General features: G+C 47.9%; 1 protein-coding gene across 3 annotated transcripts in view; it reads right to left on the reverse strand.

Moving 5' to 3' along the window:
- Nucleotides 1-254: 254 nt before the first annotated feature.
- The window catches only part of TAFA3 (TAFA chemokine like family member 3), a 107,304-nt gene continuing 90,097 nt past the window's right edge, over nucleotides 255-17,461 (reverse strand). For all 3 annotated transcript variants that reach the window (XM_075121852.1, XM_075121850.1, XM_075121851.1), the window contains one exon: nucleotides 255-399. In XM_075121852.1, the coding sequence (XP_074977953.1) occupies nucleotides 259-399 (141 nt within the window). In that variant the 3' untranslated portion in view covers nucleotides 255-258. The remainder of the gene's footprint in view (nucleotides 400-17,461) is intronic.

Raw genomic sequence — 17,461 nt, forward strand, 5'->3', positions numbered from 1 at the left:
GAAAATATCACAGTGTTTAATTATTTTTTAGCTAACCATTTGCAAATATCATCAATTACCTACACATGACACCGCTGTCTTATGCAAGACACTAGAATCATATTCCGTGTCACACTCTGATAGGAGCCTAGTAAAACGGCATGATTCAAATTGCATATCAGTCACAAAAATTGAGAAGTAATTTGTCAAAGTCACAGCTGTGCTCAATAACCATTTGGAGATGACTAAGTAATTAATCAATAATGCATTCTCACCTTTTCATTTCCCCAGATTCCAGCAACTCGCAGGCTGGGGCGCCTTAGAATAACAGAATGAGATGTTTGGTGTCTGCAGAGATGGCAGCTGATGCCTCCAGACGGGATTTATACAGCTTGGTTTGCCCACAGGGCTGGAACGCTCCTGTTGGGAGGGACATGTGATCAGCAATTTCTTCTCCATTCAGACTTCATGCACCTCACCCAGAGCTGAAGCTTTCAGGGGTCTCTTTCCTGCCTATCTAGAACATTTCCAAAGGGCCCCTCACCCAGGTACTGATGAAGGGGAAGCAGCCTTTGATTTTTAGTCAGTCAGGTCTATCCACAAATTACAAACCCACTGGCATTTTTAACAGATTCCTTTTAGTCAGCACAAGCGTGAAGTTCAGCCCTGTACAGAGGGCCAGCCTACGAACACCCTCAAACGATGGGTTTAGTAGCTGGTTTCACCCTTACAGGGTAAGCTAAACTTTGCCCACAAACAGGAGCATGAGCCCATCAATCAACTGTCTTCTGTCTTTAACCTTGCTGGAGTTCAGATTTCTGGAGGGTGGCAGGTGAGTGTGCCCGGGGTGGGGGCCTGACACGTCTCTGACGTGTTCAGAAGCCTGCAGGAATTGGATACTTTCACCAGTGGCAAGAATTTTTTCCGCCCAGCTCCTTGACTTACACTAGGCAAAACGCAGGCGGCTACAATCACACTAGGGCCAGTGGCAAAAATACCGCGAGCGAGGCACTGTGCTCCAGTGAATAGAGCACTGGGCCACGACTCGATGCCTGGGTTCAGTCCTGACCCGCTGAGAGGCCTTGGGCAAGTCTCTCTGCCTCTTCTCCTCCCATCCCTTCTCTATTCAGAGTGTAAGTTCTGCAGATCCTGTCCCTTACTGTGCGTTTGTACAGCTTCAAGCACAACCGAGTCCCCCATCTCCACTGGGACCATTAGATGCTACTCCAGTACAAATCATCACCACATGGGAGTATTTCGAAGGCTGGCTCAGGCTGGATGGCATAAAATAAACCATGGGCGTGGCAGAGGAATTGCACCCAAGCAGATGTGCCTGCACTGGGCTGGTAGGGACAGAAAACATTGTTGGTTGCTTGTTCTCCTCTGCGGCAGGTATCTGGCTAAGTGACGGCAGACTACTCCAGATGAAGCGGGCCTCCAACAAGCTAGACAAAGGCTCAGCCAGTAACTTAAATAACTCTTTATACGGGAGACTGTTAATTTAGTCTAAATTCTTCATTTTTTTTATGTCCCCTAAATCACACACTCTGTAATTCAATCTCAGCATAGCCCACTAGTGTAATAAAATGATTTCCCTTTGAGACTGAGCAGTTCCAGCTCAAATGCCCTAAAAGTGATAATTTGATTAATAAAATGGTAAAATTTGCAGTACTGAAGGGTGTTTCAACTCAAAATCAATCACACTATATCTATTACTCAGAGCTGGGTTCACTGAATGCATTGTTGAACTCATTGAAAACTGTGTTAGTAAAATTAAATAATTAGTAAGATTAATGCTGTTCCAGAGCTATAATCTGGGCAGAAACCAGATTGATTAGAGTTAATTATCTTCTGCCCGCTTAAATAATTTGTGCACTGTTTTCCCCACTATCTATGAACAGAAAACATGCAAAACAGGATCTCTCCCTCCTCGGTTTATAAGAGGGAGCAAAGATGGTCTTGTGGTGGACTGGAGAGGGACTCCAGAGAGCTGGAGTTTTTCTGTGTGAGCTAGGGCTAGTCACTTAATTTATCCGTGCCTCAGTTTCCCCATCCCAAAATCAGGGGTAATGATACTTCCCCACCTCACAGGAGTGTTATATGAATAAATAAACTGCTCAGATACTAGAGTAATAGGGCCCCGGAGGTATCTAGGATAGATCAATTTGAAATGCTACACTAGAATTTCTGAGTATGCTCCCTCTTCTTCTCTTAAGCGTATGTTTGTTACAAATATTATAGCAGTATGTTTTTTAACAGCGTTTTAATGATCCTGGGATCATCTGGGACAAACCTAGGCCATATGACGCAAAATACAATGTTCCAGCTAGTTCTCCTCTCTCCTCCAATCTCTAATACACCCTCATGGTTCTATCAATTTTTTCGTCTCTCGTTTGCACCAATCACTGTTCTGTTCAGTGTCTCATTGTTCTCTACAGTAATTGGAGGGGTGGTGGTGGCGCGGGGAGGAGATATTGCAGATACCAGAGTAATACAAGGACCTCTTCCAAAATATTAAAACCTTTCTGAACAAAATTCAGAAAGACTGAAAAAGGGGGAGGTTTAGGGAAACCAATGAAGCTACAGGAGCTGCCCCCCAAAACACAACAGAGTAAAGGTCCTGGAAGGCTAATACAGGGATCAGAAACTTTGGGGTAAGCTATAATAGCCACCTTTTCATCCTGAGACCACTTTCCTGCACCCAGACACTCCACTCCATTCCCTTTCAGCGCTGCCCTGTGGACTAGCTGGTAGGAGGTACTGGAGAACACAGTACCAGCATAGAGAAATGGTGGTCGTGCGTTTGCTCCTGAACTCAAGTTCTGCACCTTCTGTGGAGCCTTGGTTATACTGTGCGAATGAATAAATAAGCAAACACTAGTCACACTGCCTGTTATTTTTCAGCTATGTACAGAAGTCAGAGAGCAAATTCCACCAGTGATTCATGAAGGAGAAACTACAGATTTATGCAAAAACATCTAGCCATCTGGGCCAGGTGTAGGGAAGCACTTAGTCAGGATACTGTCCCCCAAGGAGCTCATCCGTGCATTCAGCCCTCAATCATTCAGAGCAGCCTCCCAGGCTGAGCCCTGTAATGGCTCTGGGTTGGTTCAATGAAGATTCATGCCTCATGCAAGGCCCCTCGGATGCTGCCTGTTTTGGCTCCTTCAGCCTCTTCAGGAACTGAGCAGTCTTGTATGACTAGCCTGTTCTGGATCAGAGCACAGAGGGGGCAGTGTGGGGAAAGCAGGCTGACCCATGACAAATGAGTGGAATAGTTGAAGGAACACTGGGTGTAAAAAACAGCAACAGTCCACCCCACTCTCTTCCACATAAACAGCACACAAATCTAGTAGAGGCAAGCCCAGGCTCTTGTTGGCTGATGTTAATGAGGCTCTGTAACTGCTTTTCTTTCTCGGGAGCTGGGTTTGCAGTTTGCCGGGGGATGGAGGTAAAGATCTGCGCCTGTTCTTGGACAATATTGACTGGGCATCTTTAGTCATTGAATTGCTACTTTATGTCCAGAAGATTCTCTGCTCAGCACCCCACAGCTCAGGGTGAGATGCACCTTGCCCTCTAAGAGACATGGGCAAGTTAAATTACTTTTGTGGCCACAGGGATCATGGAAGTTAGAGGTGGGAAAGCTCAGCTAGAGCTCAGCTAAGCTCAGTTAGAGGTGGGAAATCCATCCTCCTGGGGGGAATGGAGGATTGTTCCCTGTGGTATTTGCAAGGCACAGGTGATGGGTCTCCTGTGGGAAGGCTTCCCTGCAACGCTCCATTGATTTGTTTGTTCAGTAGAACCCAGCCCTAGATCATCCTGGAGAAAGGATGAAGACATCCCAACTTTATAGGAAACACTATTTGTAACAAGTTTCAGAGTAGCAGCTGTGTTAGTCTGTATCCGCAAAAAGAAAAGGAGGACTTGTGGCACCTTAGAGACTAACACATTTATTTGAGCATAAGCTTTTGTGATGCATCCGATGAAGTGAGCTGTAGCTCACGAAAGCTTATGCTCAAATAAATATGTTAGTCTCTAAGGTGCCACAAGTACTCCTTTTCTTCATTTGTAACAAGTGTGTGTTGTACCATGAATGAGGAGAGGCTAAAATGAACCTCCAAAGCTGACTGCATTTCTCCTGCCCTTCGAGGTCAATTTGGAAGGGAGAATGAACCTGTGACCAAATCTAAAACAGCACTGTGACCACTGAGACCTGTGAGTGCTAACACGCAAACATTCCAGGATTTACAGTCACCTCGTGCTCCGCACTCCTATGGTGGTGTACTTCCCTGTTGCATATCTCCATAATCCTAGATTGTAAGATCTCTGGGGCAGGGACTGTCTGTACAGAGATAAGCTGAGATCCCTTGGTGCTACCGCAACAGGAATAATAACTCTGAATAAGAACGGCAGGAACCTGTGGTTCAGATTCTTCCTCCTTTGGCTGCATATGAACCAAAAACAAACAAACAAAAAGTCAAGAAAAATATTCCACTTTCTGGAAGCTTCTGGAGGAGATGCCAAGGCAGAGCAAGAGGGGTTGAGGGGAGAGATTCAGTCCCTCACTGCTCTCAGACATAAATCAGCTTTGTGGTTCAGGAGTTACTGCCGGCATGCAGCTTCTTACAACAATATTTATACTCACTAGAGAGCAAAACATGACTCCTTTGACTTTCAGCTTCAAAGGAAAGACTGAAAGGTTTAGGGCTGCATTAACCTCTACAATGCTAACTACTTCAACCTCACACAACCTGGTTCAGGTTTATGCTCTTGGTTGCACTTCATTTCCTTTTTACTCCTTAAGTTGGCCTTTGTCTGCATCTCCTCTGACTGAGCTTTAATGCAGTGTCTTTCCAGCCAACAGGATGCCCTGTTCACCACAGATTTTCCCTATGCTTGCACCAGGGAATCATCTCATAAGGCAGCCAGTGACATTTTTAATCTGTATTTTAGCAAATATTTTTCATTTACTTGTAATTTGCTGGCTAGTGCAGAATATTTTGATACTTGCAACTAGTTTCTAATAGCGATAGCAGAGGACTTCAGTTACCAGATTTACTCTGAGATCGGGATAGGGATTGATTGGGCTGGGAATTTGACATCTGTTTGTTTTGTAAAATGACCGGTGTGTTAAAATTTCTAATCAGAATTTTCCCACCCAGGATCCACTCCAGGTGGGGAAACTTGTACTCTTCTCAGTTAGCACTACAGCATTCGAAGGATTTGATAGTTATTTTCCACCGGAGCATGATTCATTATTGTTAATATTATTATTTTTATTGTCTATTTGTATTACAGAAGTATGTAGAGAGTATATTTGAGTGCAGGGCATCTTTAATGGTTCCATGCCAAAAAAGGTCCAGGCATTAACACTACTGATGTATCAACATTTCTCAGATTCCCATGAATAAACCCTCCACCAGGTCTTGAGGAGCAGTACATAAAACAAAAGAGAAGCTTCCTCTTTTCTCTCTCCCTCTCTCTCTCTCCCCCTGCCCCAGCCTCAAATAATCACAGCTTTGCCCTGGAAGCTGCTTAGAACTAAGCCTCTCACAAACACAGCAAAGTCCCATCCGGATGCTGATTTAAAATAAGTCACAAGCAGCGGTGTGTCCCCAAAGGAAATGAGCTGCTACAAGAAGTGTGGAAGGACCTAAGAAGCTGTCTGTCTGCTCCCCTTGCAGAGTGAAGAGGGAGAGGTGAGAAGCATGGCAGTGTCCCTCACTGTCTGATAGGAACATGGAAGACAACGGAAAAGATTCTCCCCCCTACATTCCCCATCACACGCCGAATGGCAGCCCAGCCTGCAGAGGCTAGTTTGGGGGGCAGCGAATGAGCGTGGGGGATGCAGAGAAGGCTCATGGAGCACGTTAGGAACTTCAGACCACACGACAGAAATGGATGAATGGGCAGAAGTTGCTGCTCTTCATTCTCCAGTTGGGAATCTGCTCTAAACAGGCCAGCGGCAGGGAAACCCTCTCATTTAGTGCTTTTAAACAAAGCGGCAGCATGAAACAGCTTGACTGGCAACTGGGTGACAGAAAAGCAGGGGCAAGGACAGCCGGGTTTGTAGGCCCACCTGTGTTGGGCTCCCTGACCCAGATGCTATTTGAAGCCACAAGTGCCACTCATGGTATCAGACAGGGAGCGTGTAACAATGTGTTCTGTGAGTCCAGGTTCAGCCTTGGGGTAGGTAGTGTAAAAACATCCCTAGGTAACCTAACCCCATTGATTTCAGCAGGAGCCACGCAGGTGACCCAATTCTGGGAACAGCAAAGGAATGGGGTAAATCAGGACTGGCTGCTTCATCCGACTCTCCTCCTAGCGTTTCCCCTTCTGCCTCCCCACTGTGTCAGTTACATTTATCCACCGAATACCAGAACAGGTGCAATCACTCTGCTCTGTCACTTCCTTCCACTTCTCAACCAGCTTTTATGCACCTGCATTTGTCTCTGCTGAATTTAGCCAGTGCAATTCCACTGCTCCCACTTATTCCAGCTTGTTACTTGGCCCTGAAGATCTGTGCAATAATTTATACATGATCCAGATATGCCATAGCTCCGTAATGGAAATGTCATTATTATAAATGGATTGCCAATGCCTTCATATTCTATCTTTGGTCTTTGCAAAGATTTTTAAACACTCGGATTTTGTCCCACTGTGATGGAACAGTCCTACTGAGCCATCGTCAACTTCTCAGACTCCCAACTCCTGCTAAGAGTTCAGAACTCCTGGAATCATTTTTAGAACTGAGCATCCTCAATATTTATTATTGTTATTAATGGAACATGAGTTCATCCCCTTTAGTAACAAGAGGGGTGACAGTGGACAAGAAGCTGGATATAAGTCAGCAGTGTCCCCTTGTTGCCAAGAAGGCCAATGGCATTTTGGGATGTATAAGTAGGGGCATAGCGAGCAGATCGAGGGACATGATCGTTCCCCTCTATGCGACATTGGTGAGGCCTCATCTGGAGTACTGTGTCCAGTTTTGGGCCCCACACTACAAGAAGGATGTGGATAAATTGGAGAGAGTCCAGCGAAGGGCAACAAAAATGATTAGGGGTCTGGAACACATGAGTTATGAGGAGAGGCTGAGGGAACTGGGATTGTTTAGTCTGCAGAAGAGAAGAATGAGGGGGGATTTGATAGCTGCTTTCAACTACCTGAGAGGTGGTTCCAGAGAGGATGGTTCTAGACTATTCTCAGTGGTAGAAGAGGACAGGACAAGGAGTAATGGTCTCAAGTTGCAGTGGGGGAGGTTTAGGTTGGATATTAGGAAAAACTTTTTCACTAGGAGGGTGGTGAAACACTGGAATGCGTTACCTAGGGAGGTGGTAGAATCTCCTTCCTTAGAAGTTTTTAAGGTCAGGCTTGACAAAGCCCTGGCTGGGATGATTTAATTGGGGATTGGTCCTGCTGTGAGCAGGGGGTTGGACTAGATGACCTCCTGAGGTCCCTTCCAACCCTGATATTCTATGATTCTATGATTCTATGACATGATTCCCAGTGCATTTAAATAATTGATTGACTTAGAGGTTACACACTAATACAAATGCATCAACAAGAATTTAATTGGATCGCTACTGGATCCCAGCACCATGCAATGTCTCATGTTACCTGTAAATCAATTTTACATCTTTCTCTCTCTCTGCAGTGAAGTGTCTATCCTAGTGGCTCAGCAGGAAGCCAGAGATTACCAAAACTGGCTCTTTCACTGCTACATCATGTTCCCTTTTCCTCTGAGATCACGAGATACGAGAAGCACAAGCCAAGGTGGGTTTCAGCCTCAGTGCCCTGGAAGCTAGGGCTACTTTGCAGGTGGACTGAAAAGTATTTAAACAAACAAATGGGCTAAAATTTTTCCCTTGTTTAAAATCCCATATTGAGACTTAAATCTTAGTCCTATTGAAGGCTCTGGAAGTGTTGCCATTCTTCTGTGAGATGGAGAGTTGGCCTAGCACAAGCTACTGAACAAATAAGTAAATCTGAAAACTTCAATTATTTCCTCTCTACTCACCTTCCAAGTGGTGAGTGGAGGATTCCGTGTTCCCCTGTAATCTTTGACCTCCGTCCTCATTAACAGCTGATCTGGGAACTGCTGCACAAGATGGTCCTCAGGGAAACGCAGAGTTCTGATCGCAGGGCTTAGCAAGTATTGAACACGCTCAGCTTGACCACAGTGGGGCCAATTCAATGCTGGGCTCTGCCCCTGTTGCCCCAGTATCCTTAGGACAGTTCTGAGAGTGGCAGTGGTTTAATTTTTAAGGGCTGCCCTGATGGCTTGGCACAGTCCTATGCTCTGTTTTATAGCCAGCTGTTCCTCTGGGTTTCCCAAAGCTTTGGCTTTCATGGGTCTCTATTTCTGCTAGTCGCCTTTTGCACCTGCCTCCCTTTGCCCCGGTTTTCTAATATCAAAGTGGTTATTTATATTACAGCAGCATCTGTTGGCCCCATTGTGCTGGGCTCTGAACACACGGTGAGAGACAAACCCTGCTCCACAGAGCTTACAATCTAAACGGACAAGGAAAACCCAGGTGGAAAGAGCATCAGGTGAAAGGACTTTCCCAAGGTTTCCCAGCAGGTCAGTGGCAGAGCTGGTAGTTTAAACCCAATCTCCTAAATTCCAGTGCAGAACCCTCACCACTGGGCCGTGCAGTCATGAAAACTCTTCCCCAGTATTTCTAACCTTTACCATCCACCTCCCCATAGGGCTTCAAGGTTTCCTTGCCTTAACAAGGGATACAGAGGTGTGCAGAGAGGCTGGCTGGGCCCTGGCCCTTGTAACAGGAGAGTGCTATCCTCCCCATCACCTGCAGAGTCAAATCTCATCTGTGATTTCAGCCACTGGAGTCCTGGGGACTCACTGAATGCCCCAGGCCAAGGTGTTCTCCAGCCTTTCCAGCCGGAGAAGCTGTCTCATGGACCCACCTCACCAGCACCTACTACTTGGTTCACGCTGTTTTGCTCCACAGGCCATGGCGTTGAGAGCCACTGCTCTAGAACATGTGTCCCATATTATGACTAGTCTGATTTTGATTGGACCATTCGGGATCCCCTTTAATCTCTCCAGTCTAGAAGCTCGGAGGTGCATCCCCATCCCTAGCTGAATCAAGTGGACAGATCTTGTAGGGAGGGAGAGTGGGGACTTAAATATGTATTTAATGTATTGCAGAATAGGGATGGACTAGATCCAAATTTAAGGGTTGCGATGATCCTAGCAAAGTGGGAAGAGATGTCAGAGGAGACAGCAGGTAGAAATGAGCTTGATTCTAAAAGTCTGATATTTTGTTTGCTCAAGTTTAGAATAAACATTTAAGAAAAAACCTTAAACCAAATAGTGTGTGTGTAGCATTTGGCACTGCTGCACGCCTTGCTGCCTACCAGCTGTGCCCCTAATTTGAGCTATTATTTATGTGTCCCCTCATCAGCATGGAGACAAAGTCGTCAGCAGTTTCATCTGGAGCTTGTCGTGGGATTATTGTGCAATTGTTTATAAATGAGAATGGCTCCCGTCTCCAGTGCCTTATACAGCCACCTGTCCTTTCCTTTCCTTTTGCAGCAGAGTGGGGGCCTGCAACTTTGTCAAAGGGGATCAATGGCAAGGAGGCGGGTCGAACACATCCCAGCTTTGGGGGTTCAGTGTAGCCGAAGGAACAAACCTCATCACTGGTTTAGCAGAGCAAAGGTGGCATCATCGGGGACTGAAGTCCGCCATGCACCCATAGAAAGAACCCATGCAAGCTTCCTCCCGCCTTGCATCTGTTTCCACCTCGCTCCACAGGTGGTGAGGGACCCAGGAGCGCAGTCCCTGGCCTAGTCATTCCTTGGTGCTCCCAGCAAACAGGCCAGCACAGACAAATGAGTGCGGGGGGTGGGGTGGGAGGGTGATGCTGCAGTGTGGATACCTGTCCGCTGGGAACTCGAGTGGCGAGCTGCTAGGCTCATTTCTCCAACGCTACTGAAGAGCCCTCAAAGGGTGACCCCTAAGTCACTACCACACTGGGCTGGATTTGCACTGACGTGCTAGAGGTAAAAGGCTTTCTATACTTACCCACCCTGCTTCCTCCCTGTTCCTTGGCAGTTGGCGGCCAGCTGGACTGACTGCCAGGGTCACCATACATTGCCATAGTAGCAACCTACAAGTACCAGAAATGTATCCCCTAGGAAACAAAGGTGTTGGAGGCACTGGTGTGACAGGTATGAACATGGACACTTCACAGGGTATTACATTGAGACATGCCAGAGACTATGGGCACATGGGATGTTCACAGACCATTGTACCCATCAGCAGGGTAAGTATTTTGTGTTCCTGGCTCACAGTGGAATCTGAAATCGCAGGAGAGGAGTAATGAATGCAAATGCCTAATGCTGGCATTTAGATACTCGGTCCTTTGAAGCTTTGCCCCTGTGGGGAATTAGGATGAACTGGTTCTACCTGGTTCAGGAGACCTGGAAGACAAAGGCCCCCAACAGTATTAAAGAGCCAGCCTGATCTGACATAGGAGAGACTCATTCTGGAATAGAGAACAGACAAACTAGTGTCTCAAGCTCCCAGGAGCCCCTGTGCAGATGATGAGTGACTCCTGATAAGCTGAGCACGTGGGCAGATTGTCTATTGTTTTCTCCGCAGTGGCTTTGTCCTCCATAAACATGCCATGCTTCCTGGAAGTTGGCTGGTCACTGGTTAACTCTGTCATTGTCCCTGGGAGAAAGCAGAACTGCAGGTGCTGAACTAAAGTCAGACCTGCTGGGATTAGCACAGTGAATTGCCAGGGGAGCCCTGGAGCCCTAAATACTCTGGTCTGGAGAGTGAGGAACCTGGGTCTCATCCTGAGTACTGTGCTGTCTGGAGGTTTGAAACCTAAGGGAATACCCAGGACGGGGCAGTTTCCCCTAGAACTGTGACAACTGGTTGGGGGAGCAGAGCCCAGGGATACCAGCTCTGCCATGGGGAGGCATGGAAGGGACTGAGAAGCACAGTGACATTGCGGCACCGAGGGAATAAGGGCTGGGGCACCGTGTGGAGTGAAGAGTCAGAACAGTGCAACATTTCCAGGCCATGCACACTCCGGGATGCGGGAACCATTTTTATAGTGGGGTTGCTGCTGATGGAAACCACGTATTTGGTGTCTGTTATTACTACTTCAAGCCTGGGGGTGCACCAGCACCCCCAGCACCCGTACTTCTAGCACCACTGGGCACACATGAAGGTGGCGGGGGCAGAGGAAGAACCTAGTCCCACCAAACAAGAGTTAAAACCTCAGCCTGCCCTGGGGAGGATGAGCTTTCCCTCAGGTACGGAAGCTGAGACAGGAAGGCAGGATGGTATTGAAAGGCAATGGAGCATGTGCTAATTTGTCTGTGTTTCCAGTTAGCAGGCGTTTATAAAGATGTCTGACTTCATTCATATGCAGGGCAACCTAATAATATTATATTAGCCTCTGATTCTACTGATGTGAACAATCCAAGTCTAACCATTGGTACAGGGGTTTTCCAGGAGAAGACTGTATCAGCCGACACACTCTCCACAAGGAGCCTGCCACAGAGGGCGCTGGGTAGCACCCACCCACCTGTGCCAAGCCCCACTTCAGGGCTTAAACAATGCAACCACTTCTGTTAGCATGCAGAGTACTGCTGCTCAGTGCCCCAGGGGCCGGATAGCTTGAGCCCCTTTATTACCATGGCTAGACAGACGAAGGAAATGAGGCGCACAGAAGGAAAACGGTATTTATGGGAAGACGGTCAATAGCAGATCTTGATTTCTTGGAGAAAGCTGAGCGTTAGCTAGACAGGCTGTAATTAGGGAGCCAAAGTTTGCTGCCTCCTTTTAAACAGCATTCAGCTATTTATAAAGCTTTTGTAGAGCTTAACCTGCACCCTGGCACCATGGTGATAGAAAGCAACATTTCCTGCTTAGCCCCTTTTGAAGGCTAGCGGTGCTGTGCTCCCTTAGGTCCATTTCTGGCCCCCCTCAGCATTAATGTATTTATCCTCACACACCCCGGCAGGCAGGGCAGTGCTAGTAGCCCCATTGTGCAGGCAGGGAAGAGGGGCACAGAGAACTGGTAACCAGTTCCCCCCAGCCAGCCCTGCACCTCCTGCAAAACTCCAGCCCTTGTACTCCAGCAGCCCGAGTACATGGGAGAGAGAACGGAGGGCAGACGGAGCTATTCTTTATCTCTGGGGGGAAGATGATGAGAGAGAAATCACCTAGGCAAGGAGATATTATGACTGAGTGACTACTGCCCGGAGGGCAGCCGTTAGCAAAACCGCCAGCCAGGCCTTCTCAGTGTGCTGCTGAGAGGAAGGGAAATGAAGGAGAAACAGGAGTTTTGTCACTGACCTGGATTACACTGGAAAAATTCACTTTCTGCCTGAGAGCACAAGCCTCTTTATGGGCAGGGAGAGCTACCCAGAGGGGCAGCAGAGTCCAGCCTACAGTCCATATCGACAATAGAGACTGCCTCCGCATGAGGCGTGGAGTAGAAGAGGGTGCCCTTCCTGCTCTGGATATCATTCGGCACTGGTGGCTCCATGGGGAGCCACTGAACACAGGCCAAAAGTCAATCTTGGCACCGGCAGGCATTACTCCCACTGAGTTCACTGGGAGCTGCTTTTGCTGACGCCAGGGCGGGCTGCAGGGCACTCTCCGTTCTCCTGAGCAAAGTGTGCCAGGGTCACGGCTGCACAAAAGAGAACCAGATTCTGGGCTCAGTTCGACTAGTGTTACTCCAGAGTCATGCCACTGAAGTCTGCAGAGTGACCCTGGCTGTACACCAGTGTAAACGGTCAGAACCTGACCCAAAGGCCTTCGAGCTGACACCCATCCCCCTCTGCTGCAATTGCTTTCTGCAATTGCAAGAGCATCTTTAACAAGTGTGGGCCCACACATCGAGATGGGCTATCCTAGTAGGCATCAAATTCAGTTGAGGCGGTTGCAAAGTGAAGCCCACTCCTCTTGGCCCAGCTACCTCTCACCAATGCAACGGCTTTGGTGTGTATGTCTACAAGGCGATTTTGGACTGAGCCTCTCAGCCCAGGCAGCGCTGAGAAGTTGTGGCTTGGGCTGGAACTCGGGCTCCGTAACCCAGCCCCCGGCCTAGAGTTCAGAGCAAAAGCTCTAGCTTGAGTCACAATTCCCAGCACTGCTGATACAGCTGTTTTTAGAGCACTAACATGAGCCACATTTGCTCCCTCGCTGTGTAGACATTCCTTGCATGGTCCCTGTGCCTTTGACCTCTGGTGATAAAAGGATTTAAAGGGCTCTGAGCAAACAGAAGACTAAAGGACTCAGATAGGCATTTCGTTGACCAAGCATATGAGCAAGTATTCCTGGACTTCAAAGATGTGTGTTCTCCCAAATGTGGGGCACAGTGCTACTCAGATTTTCATTTTTACCTCTCTGACCCATTAATTAACCACAAAATTTAGGTGTAATCCCCAGCAGATGAGAGTCAGACAAGAGACCTATGGCTCTGGCTAATCCCCTTATTACAAAGTAAAGCTGCAGAAATCAAATGCCCACAATAAGTCAGGAGATTAACAACACACTGGGAAATGTACAAATTAAATTGTAGTTTCTCTTGTTGCATTGCACAAGCCAATGGCATTGTTCCTAGCTCCATCCAAAGCAGCCTTTCTGGGCAGGAAAACAAGGTTAGAAATCACTTTATAAAAATGAAAATCTATTTTTAATCCTTGATCCAATCAGTAAATAGAACCTGCCCAGAACATAACTAATGGTGTGCTGCCTTTCCCAGTTGTGTTTAGCCACTGAAATTAGCCCAGAAAAGGGCCCTTCTCTCCAGTTGAGAATCCAATGCATTGGAATCCAAAACTGCACACAGCCCAGTGAAGAAGGGAACTGGTGGGGGATGAGGGCTCTGCGGCGGGAGCTATGGACAGGGGCCAGAAATAAACCCTTTCATTGCCAAGTAGATGGGAGGCACCTGTTATAGAGCAGAGGCTGGTGGAGACAAGAGCTGGCTAAAGCAGGTATGAGAAATAAGGTTCCGGGCCCTAAATCTTCATCAATCCTTAGAGCCCATCTGAAACGGAGGCATATTTTAGTCCCTGAAATAATGGCTGGATTTCAGTGTACTTATGGTTTAAGACTCCCCACCCCATGAGGCATTAAATTTGAGGGCTTCTAAGCTATAACACAGAGTGCTAACAAAGGAACTCCATTAGCTGGCAGTAGTAGTAGGCTGTTAACCCTTTGTGAAATCGCCATCATTTGAGTCTGCAACATGTGCTTTGCCAGTGTGTTACAGTGGCATGTCCAGTTTCTGGTCCAAATGGGCAAGCCCTGCTCTCGTCACATTTTTGCCACAAGACTCCAAAAGTTCAGACCGTATGGTGGCTGCTACTCCAAACCTTGATTCCAAACACTTAATATTCTCCCCTCCCTAACTTGCAGGACTCTTTTTGGCCTGAAGTGCCCATGACGAGAGAGACCAAGCCCTTGTTCATCTCAGAATTGGGATCTGTCTTCCAGGAGGTGGACACATGCAGCCCCTCAGAAAAGGCATTTCCATTTTTCTGTGACTTGGGGAGTGATGGAGATGGAAGCTCTCCTAGACCTCTTGCAATGAGTGAGTTTGAGAAGGCTATGTGCCGCTGACATTCGGGGACTGGTTGCTGATAAAGCCAGTTCTGTTTGTGTAGCCAGCTCAGTGCTGACAGAGAAATATTAGTCCCCAGCGGCATAAGGCTATGACAGGATTCAGAGTCCTTTTGAAAAATGACGTGAATTTCAGTTTGTGGGTGTAGGGAGAAAATGCATCCAGATGTAGGGGAGAAATAAAAGAAAACCTAAATAAACAATATGAGCCCCTGAGCAAATAGGGTGATGTTCTATGTATGAACCATAGCAGACTAATATAATAGTTTCCCTATTCCTTCTAGAAAATTAATGAGTTTGGAGTTTTAGAGCAGAGGCCTGGAGGGCGGGGGGAGAGGATATTCCTAGGGTTCGTTTCAGCTCTGGGCAGGGTGTGGGGTGCAGCAGTTGGGAGCAGGAGCTGGGAGTGAGAGCTACTGGGTTCCATTCCCAGCTCTGGGCGTGGTCTAGTGGATCACAGCTCCGGGGGTCTATTCCACTTCTACTACTGTGGGATGATGGGCAAGTCATTTAGGCTAAAACTTGGGTAACTGGTTAGGCAGCCAAACCCACCTTCAGGCACTAATAAAATTGGCTAGATTTTTCCGAGGTGCTTGGCACCCTCAGCTGCCACTGCCTTCAGAGGCAGAAGTACAGAATCTGGTTACTCAGACACAAAGGCAGTTGAAATCCCCGCTGACTCCACAGGGAATTGTGGGCGCTGGAAAAGAAGGCAAGTTTATTTCCATCCCTAAACACAGATTTCGGTGCCCCACTTTTCCAAGTTTGGAAATTGCTGTTCTCACCTCCCCAAGCCTTAGCTTCTCTATCTGTAAAAGGAAGTTAATACAAACTTCTGTTCCATGCAGAGTTATCTCTCCCCTTCCACACGGCAGTATTGGAGCACCTTCCGGTCATGCACCAAGTGAAATGACCGGTGTATTACACACGGTTCATCCTCTCCCTGCGGGGAAAATTGTGTGTGCTGCAGAGCGTTTGTTTGGGATTTAAAAAAACCTCTATTATATGTTGATGGTGCTCTGGATTGCTATCAGAGAAGGACAGTCAGAGCAGCACGTCCAGCACTTGGAGTAGAAGGTGGGGAGGTTGGGGATGGATGGGCCTTAGTTCCTGAGGGAGATTATTCCACAGTATTGGACTGGCCCCCAAGGCAGCTCTGTCCCCTGCTCAGAGCTCTCTCCTGCCAACAAATGGCAGCTACTCTGCGCGCCTTTTAGCGGCTCGGTTGTAGCGGCCCAGCTGTGTCGCTAAAAGCCGCGCCATGTACACAGAGCCCAACTATCAGGAGGTGTCCTGCAGCCTCTTTCAGCACCTGCAGCTTATTGCACATAGTCACACTTTCGATTTCACTTTCCTGGACTGAGCACCGTGCCCCGAATTGCCTCTATTCCTGGAGGGAGAGAAGTGGAGATGCTGCCACTTCCCTGGGACTTGGCCCATTTCCTTGTGGCACAGCAACCTTCAATGTGATAACAAACTGAACCATTTCCTTTCTCCAGGCAGTTTGTGCCTGAGCAGAGGCAGGCGCTACCAGCCCATGGGCAAGGCGACAGAGTGGCTTTCCGGGTGATGGCTTCTAATTTCTGGGGATTGGGGGGAGGAGGAAAAGGGGGGGGGGGTTCCAGACAAAGAAAAAACTAACCAGAAAAAGAAAATTGTCCTTGAGCAAATAGCACTCCACCTAGGAGAGGCAGCATGATCCACAGGGAGCCATTGGTGCTGGAACTGGGGGGGCTGCCGCACCCCCTGGCTTGAAGTAGTAGCAACCCAAATCCATGGTTTCCATCATAAGCACCCCCCCTATAAAAATGGTTCCAGTCCCCTGCAGGGAGCTGAGCTGGGATGCAGGCGACCTGGCTTCTATTCCTACCTCTGCCACGGACCTGATGAGTGACTTCTCTGCTGCCCTCTCACCCTTTGTCTGTCGTATCGATGGAGACTGTCAGCTCCTCGGGGCAGGCGCTGTCTTTTGCTACGTGTACGTATAGCGCCTACCACAATCAGCCCCTAATTGTTGTTGAGTGCTACTGTAACAGAAAGAAGAATACAATGTCCTTTGCACTATGCAGTGTAAATTTGCTGTTCCTCGGCTTAGCTTCTTCCTGTGAGCCGTTATGTTTAACAAAGAGCTGGTCTAGTTTATCTCTGATTTTGTTTCCTTTATAGACATAACCAGCTAATTGAATCTGCCAGCTGGCACCTGCTGCATAAGTCCTTGTCCACCCCTAGGTGCCTGAGCAGTGTAGTAGAAGGCACCGGGCCAGCAATAATCTTCTGTCGCTGAGCCCTCTCGTTTCACTTAGCTAGGTATTGATCCGCATGGCCAGGGACAGCTTCGCATTTATGCTCTCCTCCCAGCTGTCAGGAGGGATCCAGGAAGTGCTGAAGCATCCGAGGGAGATGTGGGGAGGAGTGGGGAGGGAAGGCAATATGTAATACAAACTATCGGCAGCGTTCCCTAGCAGCCGAGGATATTTAGTGTCCCCACGCTGGAGCATTTTACACACAGCCCAGTAGCTGTACCCCCGGTGCCCTGTGTTCAACGGTGGGTATTTCATAGGGTGCTGCAATCATCGAAGCCCATTTGGATTTCGTTGATTGACAACATAAAGAACCGTCTACTGGAACCCTTCACTGAACAAGAGGCCAAATGCCAAGAAAAGGCCAGCAACTGTGGGGAGCCATGTGGATGGCATCCAGCACAAAATCACGTGCGTTGTTTTCATCTGCCTCACTCGCGCTGAAGATACAGATCTCGTTATTCATCCTTCCCCAGTGCCTTCCACCCAAGGATCTCAAAGCACACTGCATGCACTAATGAATTAACCCCCGTCCTCGGGGGGCCAGTACTGTCTCCAT

This window comes from Caretta caretta, chromosome 21, assembly GCF_965140235.1.
Source record: "Caretta caretta isolate rCarCar2 chromosome 21, rCarCar1.hap1, whole genome shotgun sequence".
NCBI classification, from domain to species: domain Eukaryota; kingdom Metazoa; phylum Chordata; order Testudines; family Cheloniidae; genus Caretta; species Caretta caretta.